At 44.4% G+C, this 23,692-nt stretch overlaps 1 protein-coding gene across 5 annotated transcripts in view; it reads right to left on the bottom strand.

The window, feature by feature from the left end:
- Positions 1 to 730: 730 nt before the first annotated feature.
- LHX2 (LIM homeobox 2) overlaps positions 731 to 23,692 on the bottom strand; it is a 31,737-nt gene continuing 8,775 nt past the window's right edge. The window contains exons 1-6 of one of the 5 annotated variants that reach the window (XM_072352679.1): positions 20,632 to 21,591; positions 17,526 to 17,731; positions 16,680 to 17,062; positions 9,316 to 9,521; positions 7,615 to 7,663; positions 2,057 to 2,163 (exon numbers count right to left, since the gene is read on the bottom strand). In XM_072352679.1, the coding sequence (XP_072208780.1) occupies positions 7,628 to 7,663; positions 9,316 to 9,521; positions 16,680 to 17,062; positions 17,526 to 17,731; positions 20,632 to 20,859 (1,059 nt within the window). In that variant the 5' untranslated portion in view covers positions 20,860 to 21,591 and the 3' untranslated portion in view covers positions 2,057 to 2,163; positions 7,615 to 7,627. Of the gene's footprint in view, positions 2,164 to 7,614; positions 7,664 to 9,315; positions 9,522 to 16,679; positions 17,063 to 17,525; positions 17,732 to 20,631; positions 21,592 to 23,692 lie in introns of those variants that run through there. The other 4 variants (XM_072352675.1, XM_072352676.1, XM_072352677.1 and 1 more) reach the window with 4 other exon arrangements.

Genomic DNA, 23,692 nt, shown 5'->3' with positions numbered 1-23,692 from the left:
TAAGGGCAAATAATTAAACCTGAATTAGCTTCTAAAATGTTCCATCATTGTGCATGAACATAAAGAGCTATGCTAGTCTATTAGTTTTAGAGAGCAAAACATAATCCCCTTCACAGATCTAAGCTAGTTATGATTTTTAGGACTATCTTGCCTTTCAGAACTCACCTGAATTTTTTTAAGCAAAAGCGTGAAAAAAGGTTAATAAATGACTTGATTATGTCAGCACTTCTATCCCACAGTCCTCCTTCTCTGAGATCTCCCGCCAAGCTTGAAAGGAATGTGGCTTGCACAAGAATGGCAAATTTTCAGCTGAGAAAGCTGAACAAATACAGTGCTTTTAAAACCAAAACATTGTTGCCAAAAGGTCTGGCCCAATAAATCATCTTCAGTGCTCCAAAAAGGGCAAAGAACACAAATCCTGGCACCTATAGTTTTGATCCAGTGGGAATGACAGATTACCGTTAGAGAGCCACGTAACACTGACTGAAACAGTCGGACTGCAGCGGATTTGGAAAGGAACAACAACACACATGTGATGTGCAACTCAATATCTATAAAGCTACTGGGCAAACAGCAGAGTGTATACTCATTCTTACACATATTTAAACGTTGCTGAGGTATTTCTTTAATTACAGAAAAGCATCTTTAAGAACAATAGGAAAAAGAACTCAAAATATCAGTTATATTCTGCACTGTTTTTTTTCTCCTGGAGAATGAATTCACTCATATTGAGAGGTCCATAACAGTTAAACGAATAATCACTTTTATTGGTATTGATGATAATGTAATATTCTTCCTTGGCTTTTTATTCCTTCAAAGCATTACCAAAAAAATGTAAGGCTGTGACTTCGTAAAACATAGCTTTGCCTCATTTTTGCCCACCAATTTTGTAAAATTACCTGAAATATTTCTGTCTTTTTCCTAGGGAAAATATTCCCTAATGCTACCTCTGCAGCAGAGCTCTCGTGGCCGCACAGCCATCAGGTACCTCGCCTGTCTCCACCGTGGAAGGGGACAAGCCATCTCTTGTGCTAAAGCAAGACTGCTTTCCTAAATACCAGCTGAAGTCAAGCTTTTTCCACACAACAAAATTAAGTATATTTTGTCTGTTTGAATTTTAACAGTATCTGACGATTTCTATCTGCAACTAACATTTATTTCTCTATAGTGAAAATAGCTAGACTGTTGCACCAGGCAGACTTCTCACCCATATATACTTTAGGAACAGGAGGAATGTATACATCACATTAGAGTTATTCTAGGCAGATATCATGTTTGAAGTGCAATTTTCTAATCCTTTTAAATACAATCAGCCTATCTTGATTGTGAAATTCACGTTAGACGTAACTGTAGCCATTACAAAGTAGTTTCCATAAGTGGTTTTATTATTGGTTAGATTTTACAAATTCTGGTATTCAAACAGACTTTGACTTTAAATTTCTAAAACAACAAAACAACCAATGAAAGGCTTAGGACTATTCAAAGTAACAAACTCTTAGCATTTTTGCCCTGGTCATAAATATACAGAGAGAAAAAGAGAGAAGTGGACATGGAATTCAAAGTATGTAGATAAAACAGTGTATAAGGCACATGGCAGTCTTTGAAAATACAGAAGCTTTAGCCAACTTAAATTAATTGCTGTTTCCCTTGCTCAGTCCACAAAACTGTACAGTTACACAAATGTTGTGTTGCAATAGATCTTCCAAGTTATTCTTCAGTCCATACTCTGTAATACCAGAACACTACATTTCCTTCTGTTTGCTTAGGAGAGATCCTAATGGTGGTTAGTCAGTTGCTCAAAGCCTCTATTAAAATACACTTGGAATTTCAACTAAGAATAATTTCTTTTTTAAAGAAATTATTAAGAAAGAGTCATCAGAAAAGATTTGTAAGAGTTGTCTGTGAAGGACTTCGGGATTCATGAACCTCAAGACTTCCGGGCACTGACGTCAAGACAGATGTCACAGTAGGCATAGTAGGATTAGTCAAGTCCGTTAAAGTAGTGGGAGTGCTGGATGGACTCATGGAGGCATTGGATATTTCTGATGCAGGACCTGATGGGGTCCCTGCTTGGAGTGTTGAATCTGAAGTCTTATCCACCCCTGTGTTTTCTTGACGTAAGAGGTTCCGTCTGAATTTGGCTCGAGCATTTTGAAACCAAACCTGAAATAGTTTAATATAACAGGGTAGCATTTAAAGAGCTGCAGTGTTCAAAAAAGCAAAAGCAAACTCACAAATTCATGAAAGCTTGAATTGGGGAAGATGCTTTTATGGTAACATGTAAGAAATGTAGCCCCAGTCACAAAAAGCGTCCTCTGGATGCCTACAAAGTGTTCCTCTTTCCCTCTTCTGCAGTTCTCTGTGTAAAATAGTCTGCTTGGGACACAAAAGGGCTGAGGAGGGAGAAGGGTCATTCTGTTAAGGCTGCATGTGAAGATGCCTGTAGGTTTTGGGGTCCTGAATGCTTGACTTCCATCTCTCCCAGAAGTACTTCTCAGGACGAGATAGAAATCAAGCATCTGATGAATACAAACTAATGGGTTTGAGCACCTCACATCTCAAGTCCACCTCCCATGGCATGCAGCAGTGACGAGGCCTGCAAAGCCCTGCCTGCCTGCGCTCCAGGAGCTCTCCTGGGAGCTTTCTCACACCTGAGCTTCAGCAGTGCTCTCGCTTTTCTAAAAGGACTGCCTCTCTTACTCTTCTTTCTCAAACGCTTCAGCTCCTATGCCACGCTCAAATTTTTCCATCCTGGATTAATGGTTGAAAAAGTGTCCTGAGTGGCATAAAAAAAAATGTTATTTCAGAATAGATGATATCCATATACAGCAATATTTTTTCCAAGATTTCTACTTCCTGCATTATTTATCTAACTATATGTAAAGGACAAAAATAGGACTTTAGCTTTTTCAGTTAAATTGCAGCATTTGGGTCTAAGTTAATAATGCTCTCCATGCAGAATTTGTTTAAAGATATAATGCTTTTCTGACCTATTTGAAAATGGATATAATAAAATCTATTTCTGAAACTCACACAAAATCTAGGTGCAGAATATTACACAGATTACATTTGAGAATGTCATTAAAGACTCCACATTCAATTTGTTGATGCCATCCAATTTTACTGCTACGATTAGCTGAAATTTCACAGCGCTTGTTTATCAGGAGGCCTTCTGTCACTGCTGCCTTCTTTACAATTGACTCAATGCTGATCCTACTGTTCTCATGTAGACCTATTTAAGGAATAAGACCAAGTCTTTCAATTCCAGGTGTAATTAACTTTATCATCTCTGTGTCTGTCAGAGAACGGAACGGAGAGAGTCGAACTACCTGCACAGCCTTATTCCATCAGATTTCTCCCCTGTGGCTCATACAGGAAAACTGAGAGTGCAGAGCTTGTGAGGCTGTGGTGTGGTCACAACATCCTACACAGAAATTCTGACTTTAACTCTGAGCCAGCACAGCTCCTGCTGCAGGATCTGCCTTAAGTCAGACTGCTAGCAGAGGAGTGATACACAATGACGATGTAGTCCTGTGAAGTCTCCTCTTTCTCCTCTCATCTCACCAGCTGCAGTTAGAACTGATGAAGATGTCTCAGACTATTTTTCCTCTGACTGGTTTAATTCTCATCTACGGATGGTCCAGCTCCAAGTTCCACCTGTTTCACACTCCTGCTTTTTCTCAGGAAAGCCAACGGTCTGTAAATGCACGCACTCTCCTCTGCACTATCTCCCACCAATACCACAAGGAAATGATTCTCAGCCATTGGTTCTAGTGGCGGCCATGAGAGTGCATTCATAGCTCACACACCCACAGGTCCTTGTTCCTGAAAGTCTAGTATTTCAAAGCAGTTTATGACAGTGCTCCCTTTGTTAAAACACCTAGTTTAAACAGTAAATACTGGTTTCACATTCATCAAGAAAAAGCTTCTCCTAGATCAGCACTAGGCATTCTCCTAGATCAGGCAAAAATATATGCAATATATTTTTATACAGTTCATTATAGCAGTGATGATGTTAAAGGCCAGTGATGCGGTATAAAAACAATAAATGCAGTATTTTTGCCTGAAACACTCTCAGCCAGCATCTTCCCCTCGCATAGCTGCTCATTCAGAGCCCTGCAAGAAGGAGTGGAAGAGCCACTGCATGGCTCTGAGCCAACCTCCTGTGCAGGATGTGCAGGTGAACCAAATTACTTTGCTCTGGTCATTCAAGCTGTAAAGTCTCAAGCACTAATGAGTAGGAATGATAAAAAACAGCAATTTTATCTCTTTGTGACTCTTTTACCTCTCAATAAGAGATCGTTTATATTTGTCCCACAAATGAATTAAATTGGCTTTGATTTCTTTTTAATACCCTTTCCAAAAAGGATCACGTGTATGAAGTTTAAACGTAAGTTTAGAGAGTGCCACTTTGATATGTACCATAGTTACATCATAATTAAATCAGAAATAAGCACCAGTCCAGTTGTGTACGCGCACTCCTCTGTAATTTTACATATGTGTTCACTGAAAATATACATGTTTATATACATAAGAGTCTCAAATATGAGTAAAATTTGCATTCCTACTCACAGGCAGTTTTCTTGCATAAAGTAAGTAGAACTGCAGAACAGTATTTTGTTCAGTTCAGCTGCTTCTTAACTTTCACAGGGCAAAAGACTCTACCATATTATTTCTGATTCTGATTTGAAATGTAGTAAGAAACTGGGCGAGATTGGTGGTGCTTCTGTATTCCCCTTCATCTTCCACTAAACATGAAAACCTGTACTCAGATGTGCTCTCAGCCACTAATGCTGCTCTCAGGAGCTGTGTATGTGAGGTGATTCATCCTCTCTTTAATAGTGTTAGCTCACATCAGGCATAGAAAATATTTCATATTCTTGCAAGCATTATAAAAATTATAGACAATATGACCCTTTCTCCTTCTTCCTCACTGAGTTATTGTCAAGGTTTTTCAGCTAATGATTACAGAGCTCTTTAAAATTGTCTAATGATAGATATTTGTATTATTACTGAAAAGTCATCTAAATTTTCTTAGCTGAAATTCTGAAAATGCCGTGTTTTATTATAGAAATGAATAACAAAATAATTACTGTAACAGTGATATTCCAGTATGCAGGTATGATACCAAAGTATTTAGCAAAAGCTTCACATTGAAGAGCAGTGAGAGAATTGGAACTGCTGTTTTCTGAGCTGTAGGAATGCAGCCCCAGTTCTCTACTGCTCTGCATTGTTACTCACAGCTGAGCAAAGCAGCGTGTAGGAGCTGCCAAGGCAGGACTGCTGCCCCATGCAGAATGGTGGCAGTGCTGCACCTGTAACAGCATTACACTGAAGTAAAGAAATAATAATCCAAATATACATAACTGAAAGAACTGTTCCTGAAGGACTTAACTCACATCAATTACACAATTAGGAATCTGGGGCTCTGAAAAATAAACAAAATCATTGAGAGGTACGTAGTGCTTTTCTGCCCAACTGTATCATTATAGGGCTGAGCTATTTCAGACCAAAGGGGGAAAATATGGATGAAAACTCCCACTGAAAAATAAAAGCAGCTGTGAGCTCCACTGATGCTCCTACATTGCAGCAAGCAGAGCTGAATGCCTGTCGCTGGGCACTCGGCAGCTCGGCAGAGTGGTGCTGCAGTTAAAACATTATACTAGTGCTTCAGAGATAGGCACAACTAGTTCATCTCTCTTTGTCTCCATTCTCCAACTCTAAAATGGGAATAAAATATTATCGCCATAAGAAAGTATTAATAATAAATATGCTAAGTACTGTAAAGAATTTTGATACTGTCATGAATGAAGCCAAGTAATTGCCTTAGATAACTTAATTTTTTGTTTGTAATGAAATGGTTATATGCTGGTTGTACAAGTAAAACTGTAAAGGATGTGCCACCACATGGCAAACTGCACATGCATTCTGACTGTTCTGTCCCTACTATTAAGAGCACAGTTGAAAAAGAACTGTCGGATATTATAGGAACGAAGTCTCAGTAAGTTGTCTGCAGTATGCTGTCCTAAAGCAAACCTTCATCACAGAGGACTGCAGGATACTCATTAATGACTGAGAAAATGTTCATATTTGTTGACTACTGGAAAGTTAGCGAAGTGTAAATGTATGCAGTAACCTTTGTAAGGTCTTCATAGCAACATTACTGGAGAGTGATTCCAAAAGCATAAGCAGTGTACAAGACACCCACTGAAAAACAATGGTTCATGTTCCTAGACTGCTTCTGCCACAGGTTATAGTATTCCAGACTCCAAGGTAGAGAGGATGTACACATAGCTATAGCCAGCAAATCACATGCTCTTACATCTACCTATTTCCACCTTCACTTTCTGACCTCACAAATATAAATATCAATTCCAAATGAGTAACATTTTTGCCATTTAGTTGGCTTACCATTAACTGGTCACTTCAGTCATGAATGATAGCTCACAGCAATGGGCTTGTGCTCCCTAGCTACAATACCGGATACATACACATTAAATTGCAAACATGAGGCTAAATGAGAGTCAAAATAAATAAAATGGGGAGTAAAAGTATAAATAGGCTTACTGTAATTCTAATGTTACTTTAGGAAAATAGTCTGCACTACAAGGCCATTGAAGGAAATGTCATTCTTGAAGCAGGATGTTACATTTCCCTGCCATTCTGCTTCTGGACTTGGCTAGCCAATGTCTGACTGTATACAAAGCCAAGACAGAAGTCAGGTCTTCCAAGTCTAATATTACAGATCACTTAGACGATGGACAAACTGTGTACTAATTTACAGATAAACAACCTTCATTACATGTTATATGGCACTGCCTTTACATTAAGGGCACTATATCCATTTCCTAAAACATTAGGAACCCTGCTATGTGTGCTTAGAAATCCCACTGGTTTCAGAACAAGAGGATTTGTTTTCACCTCATCTGATACCTCATGCTCTCTATTAAAATCCAATCTTCTGATGATATATGAAGTCATTATCGTTCATCAGCTGAACTGAGATCTGAACATGCAGAAAATAAAAGAGCTTACAGATACACCTAGAAGCAACATAGGGAAAACAGAAAATTTCTCCCTACTGGAATGTGTGCACATGCATTTAGAAATCCATGTGCCTCTAATGTGTAAGACAGACTAATACTGATGATGCTTGTTTAGATCAATAGTGTCAGTGGATTACTTTGCGTTCAGTAAATGACACAGATAGAATGCCAATCTTTCTGGCACAGAAGGATTAACAAGTGACACTACCTCAGTAACCAACATCACAAAGAGTTTTCCCCAGCAAGGAGCAAAACTTGAAACTTGCACAGCAGAACTTCAGTGTTTGAAAAATTACCTCCACAGCTTCGCAAAACCGTATTATTTTCTCTCACAGGTTAGAAATAAACCAACTGGGCACAAAGGTTCCAAAGTAATTTTTTTATAAATTGTTGTTTTCATGGCCAAATTAATTTTCAAACAAAAAGACCAGCAGAGCATGGAGTACAGAATGCTCCTAACAGACGGGAAAACTCAAGTGATACGAGACAAAGTATCGCTCTAAGTCATTTTCTTGAAGAGCCTCCAACAGATCATCCTCTGTGTGCAGTCCTCACCACCAACTATTACCTCGCAACTCTCTTCAGCTAAAGGCGCCCAGAGATAAAGGAGTATTTAACTGTGAAAGTAAAAGAAATGAAACACTAATTACCAAAACCATGAAGAAAAAGTCAGTGAAATTGTAAGGGATTGCCACCAAAATAAGTACATAAATAAAATAAAATAAAATAAAATAAAATAAAATAAAATAAAATAAAATAAAATAAAATAAAATAAAATAAAATGGAAACAGAAGCAACCAAACTGAAATAGAGACTGAATGGAGACATGGAATCCAGTTTTGGAGATGAGGAAATGTAAATAGGAAGGACAGAACAGATAACATGACTTAGAAAAGAGTTGGAAGGACAAAACCATGAGTTGAAATAAGAGGAGAGATTGAAGTTAGAAGGCTGTGCAGATTGAGGAAAGAGACCAGAAAGATGACCAAGACAGAGGTGTCCTCCAGACACGGAAGGGATTTCTTCACACACTCTATGAAATTTCTAAGATAATTCGGGTGTGAATACACTGTAACAGACAGCAGATGTTACCAAAGTGTACAAACTGATGATGAAATGAAGAAGTTTCAAAATAATGATAGCTAAAGGCAGAAAATCCTTTCCACCACACGCATGGATAAAGGAGAGCTGCTACAAAAGACACTATGCCAAGTGCCAGGATGCACACCAGTAATGAAGGAGGAATCCGTTCCACCACCGCAAATCAGCTTCATAAAAACAAACAAAATCCAGTTCTGGAGGATCTAGCCAAGAAAATGAATTACACACAGTCTTTTATTAGCAGTTTTTATTAGGAAGCCTACAAACCTTTAGGTGTTAACTCTGTAAGACCCACAGTCTTTCCAGTAAAGTCAGGTTTTTCTATATTTTTTGTCTACTGCCCTCCATTTGGCTGTGAGTGTGTGAGAGCTATCCACAGTGCTTTCCCAGGAGTCCATCTCTGAGCTCTAGCTTTCTCTACAAGGCCCCCAGACTTTATTTTTCTATTATTAAGATCCATTTAAAGATTTCAGTGCTGGATCCTGGAATATCACAGCTCCTACATGCCTAAATTTATCTCTAGTTACAGTTATTGAATAAGTGCCCATTAAAATTAACTCACTGAATCAGAACTATAAATTAAAATGGAACTGAGCCAACTGATATTCTTACCTTTCCTTCCCATAACAACTCAAGCAAAGCATGTACCCTCCCACATGAAAAAGTACTTCCAAAATACTGTCCTCTCTCATTCTAAGGTCTAGAATGCAACTAAACAAAACATATATTTGTGAAATCAAATATGTCCTCTTGCATTTTGACAGAAAAGGTATCTTTCCTGCCCTAATAAAATGGATCCAAATGCCTAATTACTTTCTTTTAAAGACAACTGCTCACATTAATTTCTAAATTAAAACCTATTTACATTAACTGAAATCATTTACTTTTTCTTGCAGCGGATCAGAAGTTGCACCAGAATTAACTGACTTCAGGAAAATAAGGAGACCCCACACAGCTTCACAGCTGCCATTAAAAATTATAACGCAAGTGATCTGCTTTTGGGAAGCTGAAATCAAACAACTTTTCTTATACTTTCTAGAATTAAACTGAATTCTCACAGAAGGTACGAATGAGTATGAAAAGCTCAAGGATAAGCAAAATCCACAGCATTCCAAGCATGAAATTGATATTTTATTTACTTTTCAAGACAAAATACTGCTCTTCTTACCTGAAGAACTCTTTTGGTCAGGCCAGTTTTCTGAGCTAGCTGTTTCAAGTCCTTGGCATCAGGATTGTGGTTAATAGCAAAGTATGACTTCATTGTCCGCAACTGGTGATGTTTGAATGATGTCCTCATACGCTTTGTTTTTTGATTGCTGGGGTATTGCTGGTCTCTATCCAGGTGGTCACCATCGTTTTCATTGCAGCTTAAAGCTTAAGGCAACAAGAGGAAAAGGCGTGGAAATCTATTGCTCCGTGACCAACATTGTTTGCAGTTCATCTGAGTGCAGCAATTAAAATAACATACCATGGCATGTATTGTACTGGTACAAACCCTACTTGCCTTCCCCTCCATTTCTGCATCTTCTATGTTTCCCTTACAATAACCAGCCTGCAAGGACCCTCACCTGCCTCTTTATGGCTTTTAAAATGTCAAGTCTGCTTCCTTTTTTCTTTCCTCCATCTCCACACAGCCTTTCCTCCACTTTCTGTTTGTAGGACAGTAGCTGTCCTCAACTCTGTAAAGTGTTTTAATGTACTTTGTATCACTATAAATTGCATTGTAATGTACAAAGAAAGCTGTACAATAGAGTCCACTTAAACCTCGATGGAACAGACCAGTTAAAATTATAATTATTTCCTCCATCAAACTAAACCCTGTAGAGCACAAGAGAGACCATTAAATGAAACACTATAAAAGAAATAAAGTTTGTGGGTACCAGACAGCAAATTATAATTTGACTAGCTTGAGAAATAAAGCTGTTAATACAATATATCAGCAGCTCACCAAATTAAAAAAAGAAAAAAAAAAGGTTTTTATTATTAATATTTCACTCTTTGAGTATTTGAAAGTAATAGTTTGAATGATCCGTTCTGTTGAAATCTCTTAAGTCACTGAATGGGAATAACAAATCAAAGTCTGCAAGGGACCTCTGCGACCAAGGAACACTGCAATCATTATCCAATAGTATTACATGTTGAATGCCAAGCAAAACAGTCTCATAGACCAAAAGCCGATCTTGATTTGCATGTGCACACAGCAAATCATAGAAAAACTCTGGGAAAAAAAAACCCAAAAACCTAAAACCATTAAGCACCAAGCTTAGATTCACTAAAAAATCATGGATAGATCTAAAAATTAGCTCTGACAAGATATCATTTATGTGCTTCTTCTGCACCAATATCTGCAACTCCCTTTTAATTTCCTTGTAAGTCTTATGTTAAAAGTAATGACTACTCACTACTGTCTGTTCTCTGTTGCATGCGAAAGAAAACACCCTCACAAGCACATTTTAAAATGTGAACTATTGCTGAAACTCATAAGCAGGTAAACAGGTTTTTTTCAGTTATCCACTCCAGCTGGTACATGAGAACATCTCACAGACATGCATATACCTGTAGTCTAACTTAACTTCAAACTATTTATCAGTTTTTCATCCCTGCTGCATACATGCAATTTCTGAACAGTATGCATTAAAAATGCTTTTTAAAAACCTATATAAAATGCATGTGCTTATAAGAAAAAAAATGCAAAGAGATCCAAAGGAAAGCAGTTCAGCAGCATGTACCGGAACTGTTCTGTGAACTTCAGCTTTTCAAAAACTTTTTACCAGCTGTGGCACAGTTCAGATGAGGCCTGTGAGAGCTCAGTGCTACCCCAACAGCCGTTTGTTCCATAGAGTGATTAAAAGCCTCGAATATGTCTGTGCTTCTGTACTGCTACAATTAAAAAATAATTTAAAAAAAAAAGACAAAAATAGTGCTGTTCACATAAATGTGTGTGCACATGTGCATACATTTGCACGAACCCTTTGCAGATATCTTCCTTATGCCAAATTCCCAGTAATAAGAAGCATTTCTGCTTCTTGTCAAGTATAGGACTGGAAGCGTCAGAACTTAGAAGGTGTAAGACACACAAAAGGAGATGGTAAAATTGTGGTATCCATAGAGCTGGACAGAGTGCAGCAAGATCTGCCTTTTGGCTCAAGAACTGAGATCCTAGGTGCAAAGCTGCAACGATCCCACCAGCCCCAGACTCCTCCACAGCTACAGTTCTTCCTCTAAAGAATACGGTGAAGAATAACTGAAACTCTTTTGCTTATAGCAAACGGCATTATGGAAATGTAGAACAACATGGCATTCGTTGTCAAACACACAGAACTTCATATATTAGGAATAGAGAAGATCTCTGTGTTCTCTTAAACTCTTTCAAATTCTCCCAGAAATAACAAGGCCAAGAGTTGGGAGGAAACGCACCAAAATATCTATCCAGAGGACTGAGATGTTCATGTTGATATGTAACAAAACAAGTCCTACAGCTGCAAGTAGTGGGATTTTAACCTCTTCTGTAAAGAATGAGATACAATCAGGACCCAAGAAAACAGACTTGATTCTAAATGCTCCCAGAAGGGAATGGGGGTATCAGTTTTTCATCAAACCTTTGCTTGACAGTGAGCAATTTGCTCTATAAAATTCTCATAATTCTTAATAAAAATAATACTAAAATAACAGTAAATATGCATCACTCTTGTCCTTTGCTGGGAAGAAAATCACAAAGCAGATTTTGAAGTACATAAGAGTGTCAGCTGCTCCTCACCGGGCACCACCCAGCCTGACATTAGCACTGGTCTTACATGAGGTTGTGGTACTTGGCACCATCTCCAGAATGTTGTTTCATTAGATCTGTCCTGATGTACTTTTCTTGCACAACATGCAATGTCTATGGGCATCGCAGGCATGGAGGTACAGAAGCACATGGAGATCTGCAGAGTGGAGTTTCTGCAGAAGACACCACAATGTCAGACACCACAGAGGCTCCTCCTGCAGCCCCCTGTTTTCAGACACATGCTCCCTGTTCCTTCATGTCATCTCTGTGTGTCTCCCAAAGGAACTGCTCATACACCCATACTTATCCCCATTCAGTTGCAGTACCTAGGGCTCATGCTGGGAACTTCAGAAATAAAACTGTTAAAATTCAGGTCAGTCTGAAGAGTTTTAAATTAACCAACATTTCATTTCTGCTTTGTGATAAAACCAATTCTGAAGCGGTGCCAAGTATCTCTTAGATCCCAGATTTATTTGTAGGGCCTTTCTGCCCCAGTCCCACACCAGACCATCACCCTCCCGTCCCCTGGCTGCTCTCAGCTTACAGCCACATCACAGCATTGACACAGATGTTCTTTTGGCCACAGAAGGTGAAGTCCACTGAGAGCATTACTAGAAATTGGGTCCTGCTCTCTAAGTTCGACACTGGTGATCAAAATATTCTCTGCAGAATAATGTGCACAACTGTCTCTAAAACCAAGAGAGAACAAAGAGGGATGCACTGTTATCCTTACAGCAAACACTGTTTGAAGAAGAAAACTTGGGAGCATTGTTTCACACACTGATCACCAGACTATGCGTGCTGGGAGTCAGAGCAAATCACGTGCTTTGTAGCTAGCAGGTAGGTAAGTTACGGCACGTGAAGAAGATGGGAAAGAGGAACTTCCCTGGGAGGAACTTCTCTTTTTAATAGTTTGTTTGACATGCTAAATTACCCAAAAAGAAAGCAAATGAATTATGATGCTGAAAGAATGATGAAACAAGAGGCACATTAGGAGCATGCATCAGCTCGCCATTCTCATGGCTCTGGAACATGCACCCCTTTCCTTCTGCAAGAGACCGCTGCCTGGAGAGGGAACTTGGGTTAAGGAGATGGGGCAGGGCTGAGGACCTGTTTGTTGCCGGGTAGGAGCACGCGAAGGACTCCGTGGAGAAACAGAGGGGTTGGAAGCAGCCTTTCTCCCCAGTGGCAGGAGAGGACATTCAGTCACCGGAACCCTCATCACAACTAGGATTAAAATGGAACGGCTTCCTTACGGGAGCCGTGGCGCGCAAAGCACGCGAGGTTCCCCCTCTGCTGCTGGGGTGCCCGGCAGCACCCGGGAGAAGGCACCGGGCAGGGCTGCAGAGCGAGGGGCACGGAACGCTGCCTCAGCCCCGGTGCACCCCGAGAGCGGCCCGGCGGCGCCTCTAGGGGGAGAGAGCGGCCCGGGCCGGGAGCGGACAAAGGGCCCGGGCGCCGCGGGAGGAGCCGTCCGCGGAGGGCTTTTCCCCTCAATTAAGCCAATTGAATGGCGCTGAATGGCCGGTGCGAGCGCGCCGTCAGTCCCTGCGCTCCGCTATTAACCCGGCCGGCCGCGGATCCGCACTGCCCTCAGGGGCCGGAGCGGGCGGAGGCTGCACGGGGAGCCCACGGGCCGTGTCCCGAGGGACAGCGCCAGGCCCACGGCGGAGCCTCACGGCAGCCCCGCGCCCACTCTGCTTGCGCTCCCCGGGCCGGCAGTGCCCCCCGGAGAGCGGCTGCTTGTGCCCGGGGTGACCCGTCAGAGCGGTGAGGGGAAGAAAAGGAGGGAAAGGATGGAACTCTCATTTTTCCTTAGGAAATTGCTGTGAAACGTCCCCTTTTTAGCTGTGACTTCTGTTTGCTCGCTCTGCAACTGTACCCGCGGGAACGCTTATTTTGAGCTTTCGGTCCCAGGGGGCGTGAGGAGAGAGAAGGGAAATTAGCTCTACAAAACTTTCCGGGTTTTCCCGAATTCTGTCGGGAGAAAACTTTCGGCAAAGGCGCCTTGCAGGGCCGGTCCGCAGGGCGGCAGTCCGCAGAGCCCCGCGCTGCCAAGAGAAGCGCCCCGGCCCGACCCCGCGGTGCCCCGCAGCACGCAGCTAGAGATGGAAGGAAATGTTTCTCGGCACCTTTTCTGTTTGCACAAATCACGGATATTTTATCAGCTCGTGCCGCCCCAAGCCTCTACATCTATCATGTTAAGGGATATTTTACTGTCTTCATATTAAAGACAGACCAGATAGATATGAATAAAATATAACAAGCTGTGGGAGGTTTGGGGCCTAATTCACAAAGGGAGTGTTCAGAATTCTTTACAGGTGCGTCTGTGTTCAGCAAGCTTTCAGCCATTGATTTACTGACCTAAAAAAAAAAGCACGAAAAACATCAAAATCCAACCCAACAAGTGAAAAAAGGAATGATGATCACAGAACACACTTTGTGTGTGTGTGTGGGGGGGGGGGGGGGGGGGGGGGGGGAAGAGGAAAAAAATCACGAAATCTTTTTGAAGTTTCGGCATCCTTCTAAGCTATTTTCCACTTGTCAGGCTCCATCCACATCCAAAACCCATCGTCCCCGTGCAAACAGCGTTTCGTTTAAGTAGAAAAAAAAGGCAGCGAGCCAGACCAATTCACGTCGCAGATGAATGTTTGCTGCTATTTACGAAATAATTCCCATCTCAACCCCGGCTGTATTTACGGGTCCCCCTTTTCCCACCACCTCTGGGTGTAGATTTATTTACACGAAGTATTCTACACAAATTACCAGCAACAAACACTCTCGGAGGACAACACGGTTCGTTTCTAGTGCAGTTCTCAGAAGGGAAGGAGAAGGTCCATTAAAGATAACTCGAGAGAACCGATCACACACTTTTCAACGGTCTCCTTTAGAAGACACAGAATAGAAGGCTTTGCAATCATTTCCTGCTTTGTGAAATTTTAAACCAACAGAACACCCGCTCTGATTTCCAAGCTCAATGGCACTTATTACCATATAAATTAATTGATTATTGGTTTAGTAAGCAGTTAAGTAGATAAATAGTTTCAGTAGAGAAGCTGAAGATTCCTCGAAGACCCGTTAAGCTCCAGTTATGGGGTCTAACCCAATATTAGAGAAGCAAAACGGGAGGGCAATTAATTTTGAAACGATTTGTTAAGGTACATTTAAGGACGGTTCCTTCGGGAGGTCAGGGAGCGGCAGGACTTTCTCAGGCTGCGCTCCAAGCCGGGACAGATGCCGCCGGTTCGGTTACAGGTCCTTTGAAACTGAACATCTGCCCTGCACAGGGAGACAGCGGAACGGCAATTACAGTCTAATCCCTCCGAAAAGGAAACATTTCTAAACGGGCAGGACGCACGTTTTCTGAACGTTTGAAAGCTCGCAGTTACACACACCTTTCACCACTGGGACACCTACGGATTTTTGTACGGATTTCCAAATTATTCAGATATCGGTCAAACCCACGATAGGTGACAATTCTGTTCCGGAGGCGTTACTTGTCACTCGGAGGTACTTCTTTTCTCCTAGCCATTTTCAGCGCAAACCATCGGCTCTCGTTCCCCGTTCCCCACACGCTCTCCCTCCCTGCCCGCTGCGGCTCTGCTCCCCCACCCCAACAACTCCACCTCCGGGAGGCAAAACGTGACGGAAAGACGTGCGCCCTACGGGACGAATCTGAGTCCCGCAGATTGAAAAGAAAACGCTCTCCAAACAACATCGCAAACAATACGGAAGTGGCACAACGAAACGGGTGCAGGAGTTTCATGCCCGGGGACTAACGGGACGCCTTATGGGTGCTCAGGTCTGAAGGAAACCCCACCTCTGCCTTGAGTTCTAACAACACCGATAACTAAGCGTTTTCTACAGTCCACTTTCGCACACAAGGAACAGCGCCGGCGATCGCGGCCGCTCTGGCGAGGGAAAGAGGGGGGGAGGCAGGAGACTGCTCGAATTCCCTTTCCTACAGAATTACAGTACTGTTATGGTGGGGAGGTGAAATGAGGAAGGACATCAGAAAGTTGGCAGCTCAGCGCACAGAGCCTGAGACGCGGAGTTCCTGCGGAGTCCGCAGGCTTGTGGCTGCCGCCGCGTTTGCCCCTTCTTCTTACTGCTGCTCTCAGTTAAGAGGAAGGGGCTGTGACTCGAGGCAGCGAATGGAGATGCTGTGAATTTCCTGACTCCTCTGAATCACCTCTGATGCACACAAACCCGGCCGAGCCTGGCACTGCAGGAGCAGACTCGAGGCTGTGGCAGCACCTGCTTCTTGAAGCCCCTGCAGGCTCCGTGGGCACCACAGCCCAACCCGCCGGGAAACAGCTGCCCCTGCGCCTCCTCTCTCTCTCTCCTTTTCCTTCCAAAACTCCGAGGCGCAAGAGCTCGGGAGAAGGACAGAATAATTCACTCATCAGCAGCCTTTGAGGGTGTAGCTACTAAAGAAAATTCACAGCTCTCTGAAGTGCTAACTTACAATCTCTGGTTTCCAGATTTTATTTCAGGCTACACCCTCCCCCCCCCCCCCCCCCCCCCCCCCTTCTCCCCCTCCTTAACCAGATGACCTTGCTTCAAAACATTTTATTTCCAGCTGAAGTGAAAAATGCTAACATATTAGCTTCTGTAATTGCAGTTTGACAGCACTTGATCTCAATAATTATGCTGCAGCTAAACTATTATTAACGGTTTAAGCTAAAATAAACGGAAATCCCCCTTTGGAAGTGAACAGAAACAAACTGTTTGAATTGTTGTTGGGGGAAGATGGGGTCTCTTACCTGCATTGTAGGCCGCCAGATCTGCCCCAGGCCCTGGGCTCTTCCTTTTCCTGGGTCTCCCTTTCTGGACAGTCCCCACGCCGTTATAATAAGGCAGTCCCAAAGTATTGGCAGAGCCCGCACCCAACGCTGGGCCCTTCCCAGCGGCTACATCCGAGTGATTGAAATGCACCTGGTACTCCCCCTGGATGAGAGTCTCGAAATGGAGGCGGCAATACACCAGATTGTCCTTCATGCCGAAGTGGTCGCCGGTGGTCAGCATCTTGTTGCAAGTGGTGCAAGTGAAGCAATTTAAGTGATATACCAAATCCCTGGCCCTCATGACCATTTCGGAGGCAGAAATCCCCAGGTGACATCTCGCACATCTCTGCACCGAAAATCTCCTGCAAAACAGAACGACCAGAGGAGGCGGTGAGAGGCGCGTCCCGCTCTTCGTCGGGTCCGCACAGAGCCGGCACCGCACGGAGCCGGCACCGCTACCCGCCAGCGGTCTCAGGACCGCTTCCCACCAGCAGCGCGGCGGTCGGGCGCCAGGGAGAGCTGCCCCCCGCCCCGCGAACCACCCCGGCGGTGCGCCCGCAACCGACCGGGCGGACAACGTGCTCCGAGCCCACGGCCCCGCGCGTGGGAACGGCGAGCCCTCCCGGTACCGCTCTGCTCCCCGCCCCGCGCGTTCGTGGAGCCCGCGTGCAGCCCGCGTGCAGTCCCTTCCCCGCGCCATCCCTCCCCGCCGGCGCTTCGGGAGCTGCCCGCCCCCGGGGCCCCGCGCCCTACGACCCCTACTCAGTCCCCAGGACCGGACGTGGGAAGTTCGAGTGGGTCCCCCCGCGCCGGAACAGGCTGTACCTGTAGTAATCCTCCTTGCAGTAAATGCTGCCGTCCTTGCTGAAGCAGGTGAGCTCGGACTCCAGGTTGAGTTTACATTCACAGCACTTCAGGCAGCGCATGTGCCACTGTTTGTCCACAGCCAGGAGGTAATAACGGTCGGAGATTTTCCCCCCGCAGCCGGCGCACAGGGCAGCCCGGTCACTGCTGATGGAAGGCATGGTCTGCTGGGGGAAAACAATTTCGGACCGTTAGCGTGAGGGAGAAGCTCGGGCGCTGCTGCGCTCCCCTGCCCGGCCGCGTGTCCCCCCGCTGCAGCGCAGAGCGCGCCGTGGGGGCTCCGTCCGGTCCGGCCCCGCGGCTCCCCGGGGGCAGACACTGCCCGGCCCGGCGGGAGGGGGAAACGCAGCAAGAAGGAACCTGGGAGGCGTCCGGATGAGACCCAGGACTTTCTTTCTTTCCTTTTTTTTTTTTTTTTTTTTTTTTTTTTTCTCCTCCTTCCTTTTCTCTTATGAATTTGCCAATTCCAGGAACTAGAAAAGATGCACCTCAACAGCCAGGTGCAACAATTAGAATAGGGAAAATCGCAGACAGTTCATGTTAGATTTGATTATTGTGGATACACGGAGAGTATCTGCATAGTTAATGTTCTGTGAGTGCGTATACGTGGAGCCTGTCCGCGTGTGTATTTTCCTAGCTATAAAACTCCAAGTGAATTACGATCAAACCCCCAGCAGCCACAGTGGCAGAGACGCAGCTCCCTGCAAGCTGCTTCCAAACGCACCCAAAGCTGCCGTGACCCAAAGCACGGGAGGGATCGGTAAATAAAACTATGAAGAAGACGAGCGTTACTAAATCTGAGGTGCAGAACGTTTTATCGGGAAAACGAAATAGTGAGAAATAAAGTGGGGAGAAACAACAGAGTGCTTTAGATTACGCTCGGATAAACTTGGAAGCAATAAAACTAAATGTAACCCCTATATAATTTAATAGTTCAGTGTCAAATCACAATCCAATCGAAACCCCCTGGAAAAAAAGAAAAAAAAAAAACAGAAAGAAAGAAAGAAAAACAAATACGTACAAATTCCGTCAACTCCTAGCAAGAGAGAGAGGAAAAAAGGAAAAAAATATCGGAAACCGTGTAAGTGCTCTCATGTGTTTCACCCCACACCCTAAAACAGAGTTCGAGCCGAGAGGTTCAGACGAGCAGTATTTACGGCAGATCTGGCAATGCACTGCTGTCCACTTCATTCTGAACTTACTGCTATCATGGCACTCTGCTGAAAACACACTGCAGACTTGCCCTTGTGTAAGACAACTCGAAACATCCCCCCCCCCCCCGCCCCCCCCCCCAAACACGCAGTTTGTTTTGATTCGGGAAGGGGGGGGGATCTGTTTGTTTACTTTTACCTCCTCTAGAGCCTTAAGTCCCTGTGCAAAGCGAGAAGAGAGAAGGCAGCTAACGGGGAGACCCAAAAGAAACGGAGCTATTAGCTATTTGTGCAGCACAGGAGAGACGGACTACTTTCACCCAGCAATTCCAGAGATCAAAAAACCCCATCACTGTGAGCACTACAGTTGGCAGCACAGCATTTCCACTATCAGAAGTGCATGTAAACACAACGATGGCACTACACGGGTACGTTAGCCACACGAGTCTGCCGATGCCTAATTTCTTTAAGGCATTAACTGAACTCTGATTTGGGATCGTTTTACATGTGAAGTAGTTTCTTTTAAATCAACTTCAATGAAACACAACTTTTCCACTTTGCTTATCCAGTAACTAAAATATGCCCAGAATTGGTATTTAAGAGTCCAGTATTCTATCCCACTACTAATTACATGTGAATACAAATAAATTATATCGATAGATAAAAATATCACGCCACAATATTTATTCCAGCAAAGATAACTTGATATTGTTTAATTTCATGCAGAAATATTAACTTAAAAAAAAAAAACAAACAAAAAACAAACAAAAAAAACCAACAAAACCACAAAACCCCCCAAACCCTTCAGATAAGAACTGATGCTATGGTACAAAGGCTGCTCTAGCCCATATTTCAGGATCAAATAATCTCTCTGTCACTTTTATGTACATTTCTACATAACATTTAGAACTAACACATTGATGAAGTCTTAAAAGCCGTGACTGGACACCCTCCTTGCACATCACCACATCACCTTACAAGACAGAGTTACTAAAATATGCTATAATTTCACTCCAGAATTTTCTTTACTTAAAAAAAAAAAAAAAAAAGAAAAGAAAAAGAAAAAAGAAAAAAAAAAAGAAAAAAAAAAAAGGAGTATGCGGTAAATATTGACTCAGTCAGATTAATATTCTTCAGAAATCTCTTCCACTTTGCTGGCTTAATTCTGGCTCGAAGGATGGATGCGTCCTTTTATTATCTAAATGCATTAACATGCAAGCACTACCCATCAGCAGATAGAAGATAAAAAGAGGCAAAGTTACAAAGATTTGCATCCATTTCCCTGAAACTCATCTTCCAGATCCGTTTACCAGGTTCATAAATCCAGTGCTCATGGATCTTCCTACTATGAGAAATTATGATTTAAAGGTGGTGGAGGTTTGGGGATTTTGTTTTGCTTATTTTTTGTTTGTTTGCTTTTGTTCGGGCTTTTCTTTTCTGGTCCTACAATGCCTACCTCAGTGTAGACACCTCACCTGAAAAACAACACCGAATTGGGTTCTCTGGTATTTATTTCCATTCTGCAGACAAAAATTTTGCTGTGCCCAAACGTTATCGGTACAAAAGCATACTTTGCCTCTCCCTAAAAACTTTTGAAGGCCGGACAGGCTGGGGGAAGGGAAGGCGTGCTTGGACGCTACCAAAAGGCTGCTCCAGCTCTCTGCTTCTTGCAAAAGCAGCACCGTTTGTTCCACCCAAGCGTTACTATTACTATGCATGTTATTAATAATTAACAGTTTCATGCCTTTCCCCATGGTTTTACTCAACCTTTTGGAGCGCCTTCATGCTTAAATTTCTTCCGATTTAGTATTTTGCATACGTTTCCCCCCGATCTGTTATTTTAAAGGAAAAGATGTATTTTTGAAGGGTTCGTTACGTTTAGGGAGTTGAACGACTCCCATTCCTTCGCCTCCTACCGTTTCGGTCTCTCCCCTGTCTATAGCCGAGCTGATGGCCGGTGCTTCGCTTTTGGTTCTCCGATCCATCTCGTCGATGACCCCGTGCATCTCCGAGCCGGACAGGCTGTGAAAAAGCATCGCTGAGGAAGACGAGGAGGAGGCCCCGAGTTGCTGCTGCTGCTGACAGTTGTCGGGGTCCCTGCAGGAGCCCAGAACTTGCATTAAGCGGAGCCCTCCCCCATGCATCTAGCACGGCCGCCCCGTCTCTCCTCGGGCTCCGGGCTCCCCACCCGGCGGAGATCTCCGGAGCGGGGCGCAGGCTCTGATCCGAGGTTTCGAGGGGACGGGGTGCAAAGCAGGCGGGCGGAGGGGACGAGGGAGAGGGGCCGAGCGGCGCTGCGCGCTCCGGGACGCCGAGCTAGGCTGTGGCGCGGCCCCGGCGCATCCCTCCGGGAGGATTCTTCAGCTCAGGGCTCATTGCCCCAGGTGCAGTCCCAGGCTTTACGCTCTGGCCCAGCTGGCAGGAGGCTGGGCAGGCTTACGATCGGGAGGAATTAATAAATAAGAGAAATATATATTTAAAAAAAACGCACCATCTTCGGTGAGAAATAAAAAGAGTAACGACCAGCCCCTACATCGTACTGTGCGAAATTTAGAGGAGGAAAGCGAGGGAGAGGGAGGCTGCAGCAGGCGGAGAGCAGGCTGATGCTGCAAGGATGGGGCGGGTGCCCACCGTACGCACTCACAGTCCAGAGGGCTGGCAGCGGCAGCAGCTCAGGGGCAAAGTTTGCTCCTTCCCCCGCTCCTCCCCCAGCCTGCTGGAGCTCATTGGGAAAAGAAAAAGCCAAGGGGAAGGAGGAAGAGTTGGATGGGCACCAGATGGGACGGGCACTCCGCGGCCCCCCTCTCTCCTTAAAGCGGCGCGGCCCGCGGGCCCAGGAGGCTGCTGGCGGGGCACTGCTGGCGGGGGGCGGCCGCGCCGCGGGGGAGCACGGCAGAAGCGGTAGCAAAAGCAGCGGCGGCGATGGCGGTGGCAGCGGAGCCGGAGCCGGAGCCGCCGCCCGCCGCGGTGCCTGCGAGCGGCGCGTCTGCAGCTCAGACGCCGCGCGAGGCTCCGCGCCTTTTCTACAGCCCCTCTGACATCATGTCCTGCCCTGCCGCCATTGGCTGCCGCCGCGCCCGGGCCCGCCGGCATGTGCTCGGGGCTGGGAAGCGCGCAGGGGCCGCGGCCCTACTCAGCCCCGCCGCCCAGGTCCCGGCCGCTCCGCTTCCCGGCCCGGCGTGCGCAGCGGCTGTTGGGTGCCGGCTGCGCTGCGCTTCGCGTCTCGCGTTTGGCGGCGCTCTGGGGGCTGCGGATGTTGTTAGCGCTCCGAGTCCGAGGCACCTAGCCCAATGACAGCACGCCGAGCTCCTCCAACAAGGCCCTTTCCGAGCAATATCCGCCATGAGAACATTGCCGGGTGTGCCGCCCTTGGCCGCGAAGCCTTCTGCTGGTGGAGGCTTCTCCTCCGCCCGAGCTGGCTGCGGGAGCCGTGGGCCGGAGAGACCTGCTCTGAACTTCAGGAGGAGCTTCAGGAAGCCTCCAGAAAAGATGAGGAGCGCACAATGGGAAAGCGTTCATCACGTCTTAATATGTACCCAGAAGGTGGATACTAAGGGTGGAGTAATTAGTGCTAAGAATGTCAAATATCACGGTTATGATTGTATTAGAAAGGCAGAGCAGTGGAAAGTAAACCTGAACACAAAATGATGAGACCTGATACTTTATCTGTGCCCACAAATGATTACATGGCTTAGTGCAACAGAGTTAAGGGTGTGAAACAGGGATGTGCCTCTTACAGGTGGGGTGAAGGTATTGCTGTCCTTGCTACAATTGGAATGACTACATTTATATTGAAATCTTGCTAGGTTTGCGTGTTCTGTTCTTAGAATAATCAAGGCTTTTTACCATCTTTGTGTCGAACTTCTCTGAGCAGTTAAATATACTTGCACGTCACAGAGAACAAAGTCTCTTGTAGAGATGCGTATGAAATAGCCACCAGACTGCACTGGAAAGCGCTCGGAACACAAGCTATTTGTCATCCCTGGGAACTAGTCAAAGACTGTCCTAAAGTCAAATCTTGGAGACAACAGATGTTCATGTTTCAGTTCAGATTAGAATTCTACAATGAATTACTAGCACTGTGTAATGGTTATGTCAATAAAGTAATTTATCCCTTCCTTAAATTACAAGACATTACCGTCTCATATGGGAGGTTTGCCTCCAGTGATGCTGATGTGGAATACTGCTCACTTGACACCACGGACACCATATCTTGCTGTGGAACAGCAGCAGTGCATTGCCTTAACTCAGGCAATTTGTTGTATCCTTATTGATAGCTGCATACTGTACTACCCTAAAGATCTTTGAATACCAGTTCAGTTCTGTGACATATAATTGATAACATAGATTTTGGAAGCAGGAAAGGTCATGGATTTATACACCATCTGACACTGCTGATTTTCTAAAAGATACATATTCTGAATTCAAGTACGATATTTTATGTAACTTATGTAACATAAGTGGCTGGCACCAATAAAACCAACAGCGTGTCAGACAGGTATGGCATGACTTCCAACTCACAGGCCATCTCTGATTGCCTTCTAAGTGGATATACAAACACATGAAGACATCCAACCCTTGCTACCAAAACACAAGGAGAGTAGCAGAATGTAAACACAAAGCTGCTAATGTACACACTGACACATGAATGACATTTACATTGTTCAGAATAAAATCCAGGGTATTCCTGAATAATGAGCAACAGAAAAATTGTTACAGCTATTTTGCAATATCTTTACAATCAAATGCGAATTCATTTGAAGTAAGAGGGGTTTTTTTTTGTTGTTGTTTTTTTTTTTTTCCATTAAAAATGGTTCAGCTAATAATAAAGTCTTTTAACCTGTATTTTGTTATAGGTGACAGGTGAACAAATCACAGGTCTTGAGTTTCTCTACCCTGCCTCTCTTGGTAACGTCATCTCCAGTACCATCTGCTACCTACCAGACAAACAGACCAACCACATAATGAGGTACCAGC

Source organism: Excalfactoria chinensis, chromosome 18 (genome assembly GCF_039878825.1).
Source record: "Excalfactoria chinensis isolate bCotChi1 chromosome 18, bCotChi1.hap2, whole genome shotgun sequence".
Lineage (NCBI taxonomy): Eukaryota > Metazoa > Chordata > Aves > Galliformes > Phasianidae > Excalfactoria > Excalfactoria chinensis.
The sequence above is the reverse complement of the archived record's forward strand: the minus strand, read 5'-3'. Positions and strand labels throughout refer to the sequence as shown.